Source organism: Poromitra crassiceps (genome assembly GCF_964638095.1).
Source record: "Poromitra crassiceps genome assembly, chromosome: 19".
Lineage (NCBI taxonomy): Eukaryota > Metazoa > Chordata > Actinopteri > Beryciformes > Melamphaidae > Poromitra > Poromitra crassiceps.
The window spans coordinates 12,436,573-12,449,686 of NC_139646.1; the positions used below are offsets into that span (position 1 = coordinate 12,436,573).

General features: G+C 42.4%; 1 protein-coding gene across 1 annotated transcript in view; it reads left to right on the forward strand.

Moving 5' to 3' along the window:
- klf1 (Kruppel like factor 1 (erythroid)) overlaps positions 1-476 on the forward strand; it is a gene marked incomplete at both ends in the record, with an annotated part of 3,027 nt that extends 2,551 nt beyond the window's left edge. Inside the window, one exon of the mRNA XM_083655781.1 lies at positions 301-476. Within this exon, the coding sequence (XP_083511907.1) occupies positions 301-476 (176 nt within the window). The remainder of the gene's footprint in view (positions 1-300) is intronic.
- Between the last annotated feature and the right edge of the window lie 12,638 nt (positions 477-13,114).

Here is a 13,114-nt window from a genome sequence, read left to right on the forward strand (position 1 = left end):
CTAGATCTTTTTTTTTTTATTCCATCTAATAGTGCAGGCAAATACACTTGCTATAAATTGTCAAATGTTGTCAAGTGGCATTTCATCAGTAATAACTTTTGCTTCCAGTAGTGAATTATTCCAAATGTAAAAATGACATTTTGTACAAAAGACCTCAATCTAGCTAGAAAAATTTACATTTTATCAGTAGCAAGGCACTGCTAAGAAAAAACACCAATGAGTGAGGGTGTGTTCATGTATTTTGTTTCGTTTCGTTTCCGATGTTCTTTACCGTCTGTGTTATTGATGTTTATCCATCAGGAGAGAAACCTTACCACTGCTCATGGGAAGGCTGCGGCTGGAAATTTGCCCGGTCAGACGAGCTGACGCGTCACTACCGCAAACACACAGGCCAGAAACCCTACGAGTGTTTGCTGTGCCAGAGGGCCTTCTCCCGCTCCGACCACCTGGCTCTGCACATGAAGAGACACGCCTGAGGCGCACGCGTGCACACACACACACACACACACACACGCGCACACACACACGTGCACACACACACACACACGCACGTACAGGCACGTACAGGCACACACACACGCACGCACACACACACACACACACACACACACACACACACACACACACACACACACACGTGCACACACACACACACACACACACACACACACACACACGCGCACACACACACACACACACACGTGCACACACACACACACACACACACACACACGCACGCACGCACACACACACACACGCACGCACACACACACACACACACACACACACACACACACACACACACACACACACACACCAGGTTTAAAGTGAGCATGTAAATGTCATCAATAATGTCTAATGGGATGGGACACAAACAGAGGCACTGTACACACTGAGGGCAACTATAGAGAGTGGACTTTAACACTAACAAAAGGCCAAAACATGTGTAACATAGGTTATAACAGGAGGATATACAGTAACCTATGTACCCATAGCACACAGATCAAAGTCATGACTGCTTAGCTGCATTACTTCTAAGGATTTGATATCTTTGTCTAATTCCCGTATCCAGTAGGTAAACTATGTGTAAAACTATAGAGATTATATAGTACATACAGGGGCTATATATTTTTGTCTACTACTAAGTTATGTTTGTTTATTTTGGGGATTTTAATTTAAGAAGAACTTGTATGCTTTTCCGTTGTCTTTTATTCTCATCATGAAGAAGTTAAAGCTGTATATAATTGCATTGTCTGGTTATTATCCTCTAAAAAAATGAACAACATATTTATTAATGAGATTGTTTATATCAACATAACACAGTATATTCTTGTACAACTTTTGTATATTAACAAAAAAGTACTTTCAAAGTTTTTCCAATTTGTTTCATTTTCATATTTCAATAAAGAGCTCTGATGCTGTAAAAATGCCTCTCAACATGACATTAATTATGGAGGGGTTAAGTCTTGAGGTAGTTGTGGCTCTGATAGGAGATACAGTAAGCCTTTAATTACACCAGCGTTGTGTTTAGCCATACTTTCTAGTGATATGTGTAGGCCAACTATGATGATGGTATGGTTAAATCTGGACTCAAAAAAACTAAAATTTGTTTGTTCATGTGTAAATTCAGCTATAGTTGATATTAAAACGTTTTAAAATATTTGGAAAGATATTGAATAGGGAACTGTGACTGTGTCCAAGTTGTTGGTTCTTTTGCCCTCAATCCAAATTTCATTACATTTGATTTTAGTAGGGTATAGTTTTTTGTTTCTATTTTATTATTATTATTTTGTTCTTTGTTGTATGTCTGTAACATTATGTATGCTTAATTGCTGGCTGCTGTCTTGGCCCTAGTCTCTCTTGCAAAAAAGATTGTAAATTTCAGTGAGACTTTACCTCCTTAAACAAAGGTAAACAAAAAATGCAGGTAGAGCAGTCCAAAAGTCCCCCATCTCTGTTTTCACGACAGCACAACACCCCAGTTTCCACAAGTGTAGAGGTGCAAAGCATGATGTGATGTCAACCTTTGACCACTAGGTGGCCGTCTACCACCAGTGCAGTAGCTACACTCCTCCAGTAACATGTGGCAGACTGGCACAAACAGCCTGTTGTTTTGGCCACAGTATTGCTATTCTGGGTGAGGGGAGGGGAGGTTAGGATGATAATGTCTTTATGTAACTCTGCGCTCACTGATTTATCCTGATTATGTCAGATGATGGAGGTCAACAACATGCTACCACAAACTCTGTCTCGCCCTTTCTCTCCTGCATGCACGCACACGCACACACACACTCTCTCTCTCTCCATCTCTCTCTGTATCTCTGTCTCTTCCTCTCGCCATCACACACACACACATGCACACACACACAAGTCAACCACCTGCTTCCTCAACCCCCTCCCCACCACCCTTACTAAGGCCTGCCTTCCTGCCCTCATCCCCCACCTCACTGCCCTCTTCAACCTGCGACTATCTCAAGGTCACATTCCCTCTGTTTACAAGCTTGCCACCATCACTCCCATCCTTAAAAAGCCCATTCTCTTGACCCAGCCAACCTCTCCAACTACCGGCCCATATCTAACCTGCCCTTCCTTTCCAAAGCCCATGAACGCATCATCGCCGCCCAACTTCACTCCCAGCTCCAATCCAACAACAACCTGTACAAACCTCTCCAGGCTGGCTTCCGCCCATTTCACAGCACAGAAACTGCCCTGGACAAAGTACTGTAATCAACATATGTTCAAAAAAGGCTGAAAGGGTAGCACATCTCAGTTTTCAACGCATTCAATGCTCTGAAGAAGGCTCTTTGCCGAAACGCGTAAGCATTTTGTTTTTGTGTGATGTGAGCCAATAAATCAAGTGAAATGTGAGTATTTTGTCCTCCTTGACTTTGAAAACTGAGATGTGCTACCCTTTCAGCCTTTTTTGAACATATTTTGGATTTTGGGTTTGGCACTCCACTGAGAAACCCATTGTTGAAGCGCAACCTTCTTTTTCTATACTGTAATCAACAATCTTGTCACCTCTGCAGACTCAGGTGCCCTCAACATCCTACTACTACTTGACCTTAGCGCAGCCTTTGACACAGTGTGTCATTCCATCCTCCTCCAAAGGCTGGGTGTTGAGGGCACCGCACTGGACTGGCTCACCTCTTACATCACAGATAGACAACATTTCGTCTCCCTCTCCGGTCACACCCCCACCACCTCCTCTGTTACGCAGGGGGTCCCCCAAGGCTCAGTCTTCGGGGCCCCCTGATCTTCATCTGCTACATACTATGTAATGTAATGTAAATCTGCTACATACTCCCCCTTGGTCTGGTCATATTATCTGCAAACTCAAGCTGGACTTTCATTGCTATGCCGACGACACACAGATCTACATCAGCTCCAAATCCACACAGAACCCACCACTCACCCATATCGAAACCTGCATATCTGCAATAAAAAGCTGGATGACCCACAACTTCCTCCAACTGACCCCACCCTCTTATTCCCGACCCCCACTTTGGGAACCACTGGCTAAGCCCTCGTTCATATCATATGCCAAAGCCAAGCTAAAGCCACGCAGTTTCATTTCGCCGTCCTTGTTAACAGGTGAGACCGTTCACACCAGCCGCACGTGTGCCATGCTCAAGCCACACTGAAGCTGCACTGAAGCGATCGTTCAGGATTCTGTTCTATTTTCCAAGCGTGAAGCTGCCGGGCATGAATTCAATGCAAGTTGTGGGCGGGTCAAGACACGCCGACCGAGGCGACGAGGAAAAGAGAGTACTTCTTGTGTGACACCGGTTTAGTGTGACACTCCGCTTCTGTTAAGCGCTGCTTCAGCTCTGCTTCTGTTCAGTGCCTGGTGTGAACAAAGGCTGAGGTACAAATGTGTCTTTTGTGTATGCAAGTACAACAAAACATGACAAATAAAGGAATTTTGAATCTTGGTGATTGGTTGACTTTAGGCATGAGGAGTTTGGGTTAGGGTAAGAATATCACTGTAAGTAAGCCAATCAGAGGCAGAGAAGGGTGTTCAGAGGCAGAGTAGGGTGTTCAGAGGCAGAGTAGGGCGAGTCTTGTATGGATAACCATACGATAACGTGGCTCAGCCCAACTCTACTGCTATGCGGGTTCCAAATGACGTCACACAAGCAAGATGGCAGCTCCACGGAAACATGAATTCTGGCTTCACTTTCGCATAGTGGTAGGAAGCAGGGATGGGACGCATCGTCCATAAATCCAGTTGCCCCCTTACCTTACCCCTTGCCCCTCTCAGAGGCCGTGCACGCCGCTGTTACCCAGAATGACGTATGACAATCCCCGGAGAAACAGCATGAACTATTAGCATTCAGCTGTTGAAAGTGTAGGTGAAGATAATGAGACTATATCATTATCACCATTGCTCTCTTGAGAGTTTTATGACTTAGAGACATAGCTGCATTGCATCCTGGTCTATTGAGGCTGCTGTCAGTGGATAAATTGGTCTCTCTGCCTCTTCCAAGATGGATTTCTCATTGTATGATTATTGAACATTGGTGCAAAATAGAGTCTAATAATAATAATAATAATGGCTTTAATTTATATAGCACACTTTAAAATGTAAAACAAATCTCAAGGTGCTTTACAGTAGCTAAAAGACAAGATAAAAACAAGCTAAAAACAGCTAAAAAATCTCAGAGTTAGTAAAAAGCAGAGCGGAACAGGTGGGTCTTAAGTTTCGTTTTAAAAACAGCAAGTCTAGAAAGAGGACTTGCTCTTTGATTCTTCAATTGAATTAAATTGAATCCAATTGCCAAGGGGCGATTAAAATGGTGGCATTCAATTATTATTAGCCTACAGATAAACAGACACAACACATAGAGAGTGGGGATGACCAGCACCGCAATACAACTGGAGGACACCAAAATCTGGCATTTACCACTGGTTTCTCTCCTATTACGGTAAGTCCATTACAGCTGCGCTGGAATTAGCTCGGTGTGACATTGCGTCATCTATGTTTTCCCAGTTGTTAGCACAAATAAGAAAAAAAACACCACCAAACAACACAATAGACCCAGAAATCACCAATCGATGTTTTTCTTAACAGCGTCAAAGTGTTTTCAGGTGGATTTAGCCTTTAATGAGAACAACATGGCCACCAGGTCATTGAGTGAATAGCTGCAAACAAGTCGCCTTTGGCTAATATGACAGCTAAAAATGGGCTTTACTCATTGTAAATCCTCCTCATCCCTGATAGATAAAAGCAGTGGATGATGAGAGGAGAGGTGAGAGGTGAGCCAGGGACGGGACATATCTGCAACGTACGCACATCAGTGTATGTACATTATGTCTAAACATCAAACACATCAATACACATGGTAAATGGGGCAAAGGTACAGTAGGTGACATGTGTTTGTGTCTATAGGCCTAAGGGCTAAGTCCATACACTACATACATAATATACAATATCATGTGCATTTGGCTTCTTTCATCATAGTTTGAGCGATGGGTGCTCCATACACTGCTGCTGTAAGGAAGTTGTTTGATGAAAACGTAATGCATTGTTAAAGAACACATCCATGGGAGACTTACACAAACATGTGAACAGGGGAGAATAGCTGGAAGGAGGTTTATTGAGGACAGATGTGGACTTAAATATCCTCTCACTGTCTTTCACTCGATCTCCCTCCCTCTTTCCTTTACAAATCAATAAATACCTACATGTGAGCCCCCCTTGAACAGGACGTTTCAGGACCCTTATTTAATCAAATGAAACTAGAGAGAGGGAGAGGGAGGCACAGGGAGGGGAGAGAAACAGAGCGAGGAAAATCAGTCGCATTTGATTAGACAATGTGAAAAGTCTAATGGCTTCAACAATGCTCTTCCTCACTTTGAAATGCTAGAGTTGATTAGTATTAATTGGTCACATCTTAAGGTCACTGGTCTCCAATTATAACTTCCTGATTCAATACAAAAAGAAACAAAAGACAAAGATGACCCACTCCAGTCAATGTTGGCTCAATGGACGTTAGAATCACAGATTACTGTTAGCCTGTTTATTCTAAATCATCAATACCACCTACTTTCATTTTTGAAAATAATTCTCTCAGATTCCTCTCTTTTAATAATGTACAGTATATTACATTTGCTCCACAGAGTTGACATTTTCTAACATATTGAATTTCCAGCACCGGCGCATCATCCGCGGTGCTGAGAAGGTGATCGGATGCAACCTGCCATCCCTGCATCAATGAAGGGTTCTTGTAAGATCATGGCTGACCGCTCCCACCCTGGCCACAAACTCTTCAAAACACCCCCCCCCCCCAGCAAAAGACTGAGGTCTGTCAAGACCAGAACCTCTCACCACAAGAACAGCTCCTTCCCAACTACCATCAGCCTCACCAACAAGGCCTGAAAGCCCCTTCTACCAAGGAGCCAACACCCCCCACAAAGCCCACTACCTTCTCCTGAACTCAGCTGAATCCCCCCCACTGACAGGAATCCCCCCCCCCCCCCCCCAGACAGTGGTTCTCAAACTTTTTCACATCAACTGACACAAATTAGACTATGGACCCCAATTTGATATGATTTTGTCCCAGGGTCCCCCATCTGATAAGATTTTTGCTTTTAGATGTTTTATTACAGAAAGTGTGACAAAAATAGTCATACATTCTGTCATTGTGTTACTTATGAGTGGAATTATAGTGAAAATAAATTACTCCCCTTCTTGCTTGGGATCCCCTGGAACCCCCTCAAAGACCCCTGGGGGTCCCCGGACCCCACTTTGAGAACCACTGGTGTAATAGTATCCGAGGTTGCAATTTCCCCTATAACTCTCTTTAAACATCCTTTGTGTCCTAGTTCATCCTTCATACTTTCACGATTGGTCATGGTCTTGTGACCGCAGCAGAACAACAGAGCTAGAGGAATGTCTTGAATCCAGCAGAATGGATTGTACCAAGTATCCTTTCAACCCACAACTGGGTCATCTACTGCACTGTCTGATGACACCATTATATAAGATGTGATTACACAATCTTGCCCCTAGAGGACAGTGGATACACAAGCACGCACGTGCGCGCAAACACACACACACACACGCACGTGCACGCACACACACACACACACACACACACACACACACACACACACACACACACACACGCACACACACACTCCTTCCACCGCATCCCATCTTCATAATAACTCTCAGGTCCAGTTTTGTGTGCAGACTGCTACACAGTCTCAGAAGCCCAAACACACGCGCACGCACGCACGCACGCACGCACACACACACACACACACACACACACACACACACACACACACACACAGGTTGGCTCCGAGCGTGAATAAGAAGTCTGCCTTTTCGGACCGCTCTGTGTGTGTGTGTGTGTGTGTGTGTGTGTGTGTGTGTGTGTGTGTGTGTGTGTGTGTGTGTGTGTGTGTGCGTGCGTGTGTGCGTGCGTGCGTGCGTGCGTGTGTGTGTGTGTGTGTGTGTGTGTGTGTGCGCGAGCGTGCGTGCGTGCGTGCGTGTGTGTGTGTGTGTGTGTGTGTGTGTGTGTGTGTGTGCGTGCGTGCGTGTGTGTGCGTGTGTGTGTGTGTGTGTGTGTGTGTGTGTGTGTGTGTGCGCGCGCGAGCGTGCGTGCGTGCGCGTGTTTTGTGAGGGGATTTTAGATAGCTGCAGTTTGCATCATCTGCAGTGGTCCGAAAAGGCAGACTGCTCACTCACACTTGGAGCCAACCTGGCAACCTTCCACGATGAATATTCTAGAATCTAGAACATTCCAGAACCTTGATGGGGCGGCGCGGGTGGGAGTGAACAGGGACAATCAACAATAGGAGTGCTATGGATTTTCTATAGAAGATGATACATTATTTGTCTTTCATCGTTGTCCATAATACTGTGAGCTAGAGCTGCAATGATTAATCGATTAGCCGATTGACACAAAATGAAGTGACAACTATTTTGATAATCGATTAGGCCTAGTCGTTTTGATTTTTAAAAAATCTCTGATTTCATCTTAAATGTGAAGTCTGGGTTTCTTACTCCTCTATAACGGTAAACTGAATAGCTTTGGGTTGTGGACAAAACAAGACATTTTAGGATGTCATTTTGGGCTTTGGGAAACATTTTATAGACCAAACTACTAGTCGATTAATCGAGAAAATAATCGACACATTAGTCAATAATGAAAATACTCGTTAGTTGCAGCCCTATTGTGCGCTAATTACACTCAAGGAAGTCTGATTGGCTTAACTGATTTAGTCTGTATGTATGCATGAGTTGACTGTCCTGAGAAAAACCCCATAACTCCAATCTTTGTGATTTTCATGTTTAACTGTAACATCACATGAAGGACTATATGGTTTTCTCTCTACATTTCTAGGGGAGTCTAAATGCACGGTGGTCAAGCTAAACACAAGGCTGGTTTTCCTCAGTTTCTGAAAAGTAATTTTAGACATATAAGGTTTTCACTGGACAGCATCAGAATTGTATGGTATTCTCACTCTTGTCTCCTTGCATTCTGACTGGCTCTCTCTCTCTCTCTCTCTCTCTCTCTCTCTCTCTCTCAATTCTTCTCATCAAATTCGACACTAGCAGCCACATAAGGATAGCACAACAGAAAAAAATAATATAACGGGATCTTGACCCTGTTTTGAATTACATTTGGACTTATTCATTCATTTGTTCATTCATCCACAAAATGTCCGCCACATGTTTGGCGGCTAAATTTGTACCCAAGGTCCAATTTTCCAACTCTGCCCAGTATCTCTTCTCCAGAAATGTCTTTTTCTCTGCACCCCTTACTGTTTTGTGCTATTACACAACCTCACATAATGGGAATCTTGGACTTGTGTCCAAATGAACGCTGTGGGCCAGTGGATTGTGGAGATTGTTGAGGGAAGGGAATGTGAGCTGAAGTGGGTAGAAGGATGAAAAGAGAGAGGGAGAGAGAGAGAGAAAGAGAGAGAGAGAGAGGGGGGGGGGGGGTCTTCTAACTTGAACTTGAACATGCGGACAACGAGTCAAACAAGGCCAAGCATTCCAACTCTCCGCTCCACACACTGCAAGGCTGTCAATTGCTTTCCACCTTTGATTGGTCGAGGTTCAAATGAAGCTTCACACACATGCGCACACACAGACACACACACACACACACACACACACACACACACACACACACACACACACACACACACACACACACAGACACACACACACACACACACACACACACGCACACTGGCTTGAAGGTCTGAACACATGCTGCCCTTTGAACTGATCTATAAGGATTATATAGCACTATGCTGGCATACTGTATAACTATAAACTGTAATGATATATTGTTGCTCAAGTATCACCTTACAACCAGATCTATAGAGCTCAACAGTCACGTGAGTGACTGTGCAAATGAAGCTGTCCGATTCTCTGCACCCTTTCTTACAACTTTAATTAGACCCTTCTCACGGGGGGCATTTTGTGTCGAAAAGGCAGGGTAAACACAGGTGCAAGCAAAACACTAATGAGGGTTTCCAACTTCCATGATTGGAATTTGGAAACCCTCATTAGTGTATTGTTTGCACCTGTGTTCATTCTGCCTTTTTGACACAAAATGGCCCCCGTGAAAAGGGTCTATTCGCTCTGAGGCCAAACCAAAAATATAGTTGAATTTTGACGTTTTTATAGTTGTCGTCGTAGTGGCAACACAGACATTCTATTTAATTGTATTTACTACAATTTAAATTCATAGTTATTATAGTTATCTTTATGGGTATTGTTCTAGATGGGAATGGGCCTTAGCACCCATGATTTTTTATGGAAAATGTCCAGACCATGTCATCAACATAGCTGCTTCTTTAATCACAGCAGCAAGTTCCCATTTCAGGTGAGTTTTTTTCCCTTGTTTGTTGTGTCCGTCACATTCGTCTGGCAACCTAATCAGATAATTTCTATCATGTCTATAATGTGTGTCTACATTATACTCCTGCATGCATACTACTGCACTGAGTGGGAAGTCTCAAAATTGTATTGAGTAAGGTGAGAAACTAAAGCATCAACTCACATTTTGAATCGCATACATACTAGAAGATGCGGCAGCACACATGCAGAAACATTATTGCTTTGATATCTTGCACAATATTTGGTCATGGTATAGAGTTGTTGCATTGCGAGTGATGTACACACAGTAATTTGGCCGGTCGTTACAGCATCAACCTTTGGCACGACACGTATAGTTTGAATCAGGTCAGGGTCAGTTCACAGTTAACCAGAGAGATTATCAATTAACTCTCTCCCTGTCATGTCAGATGTCCTTCATCTTTATTTCCACATAGTGCAGCACTAATATATCACATCATCATAATTATTTTCTGTGGTGAAACAGAAGCAGATTGGAGATTGGCACCAGGAATACTATTGCCATGATCATGTATATTCTTTTTCAGGTCTTGATGTGTGGCTATTATTTTTGTTTTTGGATCGGTCATATGGATCGTCTCCGTCTGTGTCCTTTCATTTATTCATTCATTGCTTTGCTTTTCAATCATTCATTTGTTCATCTTTCACACTCTCGATATCTCAGACACCACTGAAAGGATTCCGGCCAAATTGAGAGGAAGGGTTCATCTGACCGACCGTGGGCGAGCACAGGAGGGGGTGCAGATAAAATGTCTGTAGTTTTCTTCAGATAAAAAAATATAAAAACTGCAAGATTATGTAAGTTGTTTCCCTTCCTTGCCCTCCTGCTAACTATTGACAAATGGTACATGGTACTGCACGGTGCTTAGTTTGGATAAAAGCAGTGAATGGCGTCTTCATATGTGTCACTGTCCAGTGGATCCATCATGGAACAATGATACTTATTCTCTGCAACCTCACCCGACCTGAACCTCCAGCACAGTGCAGCCCTCACTGTGGGTGGGTGTTGTTACATAACAGCTCCCATTTTCATTCCATTCACACAGTCTGCCTCTCTCTCTCTCTCTCTCTCTCTCTCTCTCTCTCTCTCTCTCTCTCTCTCTCTCTCTCTCTCTCTCTCTCCCCCATCTCTCAGTTTCTTTATGGCCTTCATTTACAATAGGCCTGCATGGTTACTTTGCAAGTAACTCATGGGTGCAATGGTTACACATTGTTTTCTAGCATTTGTTTTCACACAAAGAAGCTTGGTGCTTAATTACTTCAAATCAATGCAAATTTCTAGTATCACAATCACAACATGTCTGTTTCAAATTCTCAGTACTGACTGTGAACCTACTGACTCTTCCTGCTTTAAATGTCACTGGGGGAATGTTCAATGACAAACTGAAATGGCAGGTGATGTAATTGATTAAAAACTGTACTGATTACCTGGTGAACATTGTAATATGTGATGTAATTCATTGGATTAGTGCAATTCCGTAATCTAATGCAACTATAAGTACTTGGACAGAAAGTAGTATTTGGGGGGAATATACCTTCAAAACTATAAGTACTTGGACAGAAATTAGTATTTGGGTAGAACACCTTCAAAACTATAATACTTGATCTCCGGCTCTACAGATCCATAGTATGGCTCTACCGACTAACCTGATTTAACAGGCTGGTTAGCTCAGTTGGTAGAGAACCTAACTAACAACCTTGGGCCATGGGTTTGAATCACTGAGAAAGAATCTTTAATTATATGTCGATGGTTTGAATCTCACCCGAAGCAACTCTTGAAATGATTTGTTATGTATAAGTATAGTTTCACTTTACATTAGGGTACACAAAAGAGTAACTAATGGACAAGTAATGATTCAGTACTGGTGAACTACTCAGTATGATGCATCACTTTACAATAGGGTAGACAAAAAGAGTAACTAATGGACAGGTAATAATTAAGTAATGATTAAGTAATGATTAACTACTACTATACTCACAAACTGACCATTAACTAACCATTAACTAATGAGTAATTACTCTACTCAGGAACTGACCGACTAATCCTTAACTAATGATTAACTAATATTAACTACTATACTCACAAACTAACTTTAACTAATGATTAACTAATGAACTAATCATTAACAAATGATTAATTAATGATTAAATACCATTAACTAATCATTAAGTAATAGTTATTTTCTCATTAGTTTCCTAGTAACTACTGTAAAGTTTGTGTACCTTATTGTAAAGTGTTACCCAATGAATAACAGCCAGACTGTTCATCCTTAATAAACAGTTTAAACAGGGTGGATCGCTACTATTTTAGTGTTTGTATAATGTATTTTTTTTTAATTAAGATTTTAATTCCCCCAAATTCACTCATATTTTCTGTGGCCATCCAAAGTCTTTCGAAATACAAACTTACATGTACATACAGTATATCCTTATATCACAAGTAGCCTATTCCTTTCACTGTAGGCTACTCAAACATTATGCGATTGTTATGAGATTAGATCAGTTTACAAAAAGTTAGACTAACTATATGAAATTATTAACATTTCAGAATTAGCAGAATAACATCATCATTGGTGGCTGGCAGTCATCAGGGCCAAACTCAGCAAAACTGAATGGAAGTGCAATTTCATCTTAATCAAGAAAGCTTATCAGAGCTCTCCGAAAGATGGAACAGTCGTAAAAATGTGCATAACGCTGCAAGCAGATAAGCTTCCCAGCTAGCGTCAAGCTAACCAAGTAGGACTTCCAGTCTCAACTTTTGAAGTAATATCCTTATTGTCAAACGTGTTGCAAAGTGTCTCCCCCCCCCAAGTGCTTACCTTAAAGCCACGGTTGTTGTCCGTTGAAATGGGCTATTCATGTTCTTAAATATTGCATAGGTTTCAATACTGAGCCATTTCCCAGCAGGGAAACAGCGCCCTCTCTGCAGTGGCTATTGGTGGAGACCTGGAATTACACACAGCTGAAGAACTGAAAAGACAATTATGAGCCATTTTACTCCCCATGTGAGTTCAATTCATTCATTCTGATTAGAGGCTACATTCCTCTATACACCAACATAGAGGAAACACAACGCTTGCTTGCTGATCAGATATTGAATGAAGAGAGAAAAAGCCCAGACTCCCATGTTCTCGTCCTCGGTGACTTCTATCAAGGAAAACTATCCCAAGAGCTCCCCAAATACGCAGCTGATAATAACATCCCCGACTAGAGGTGAGAATGTAT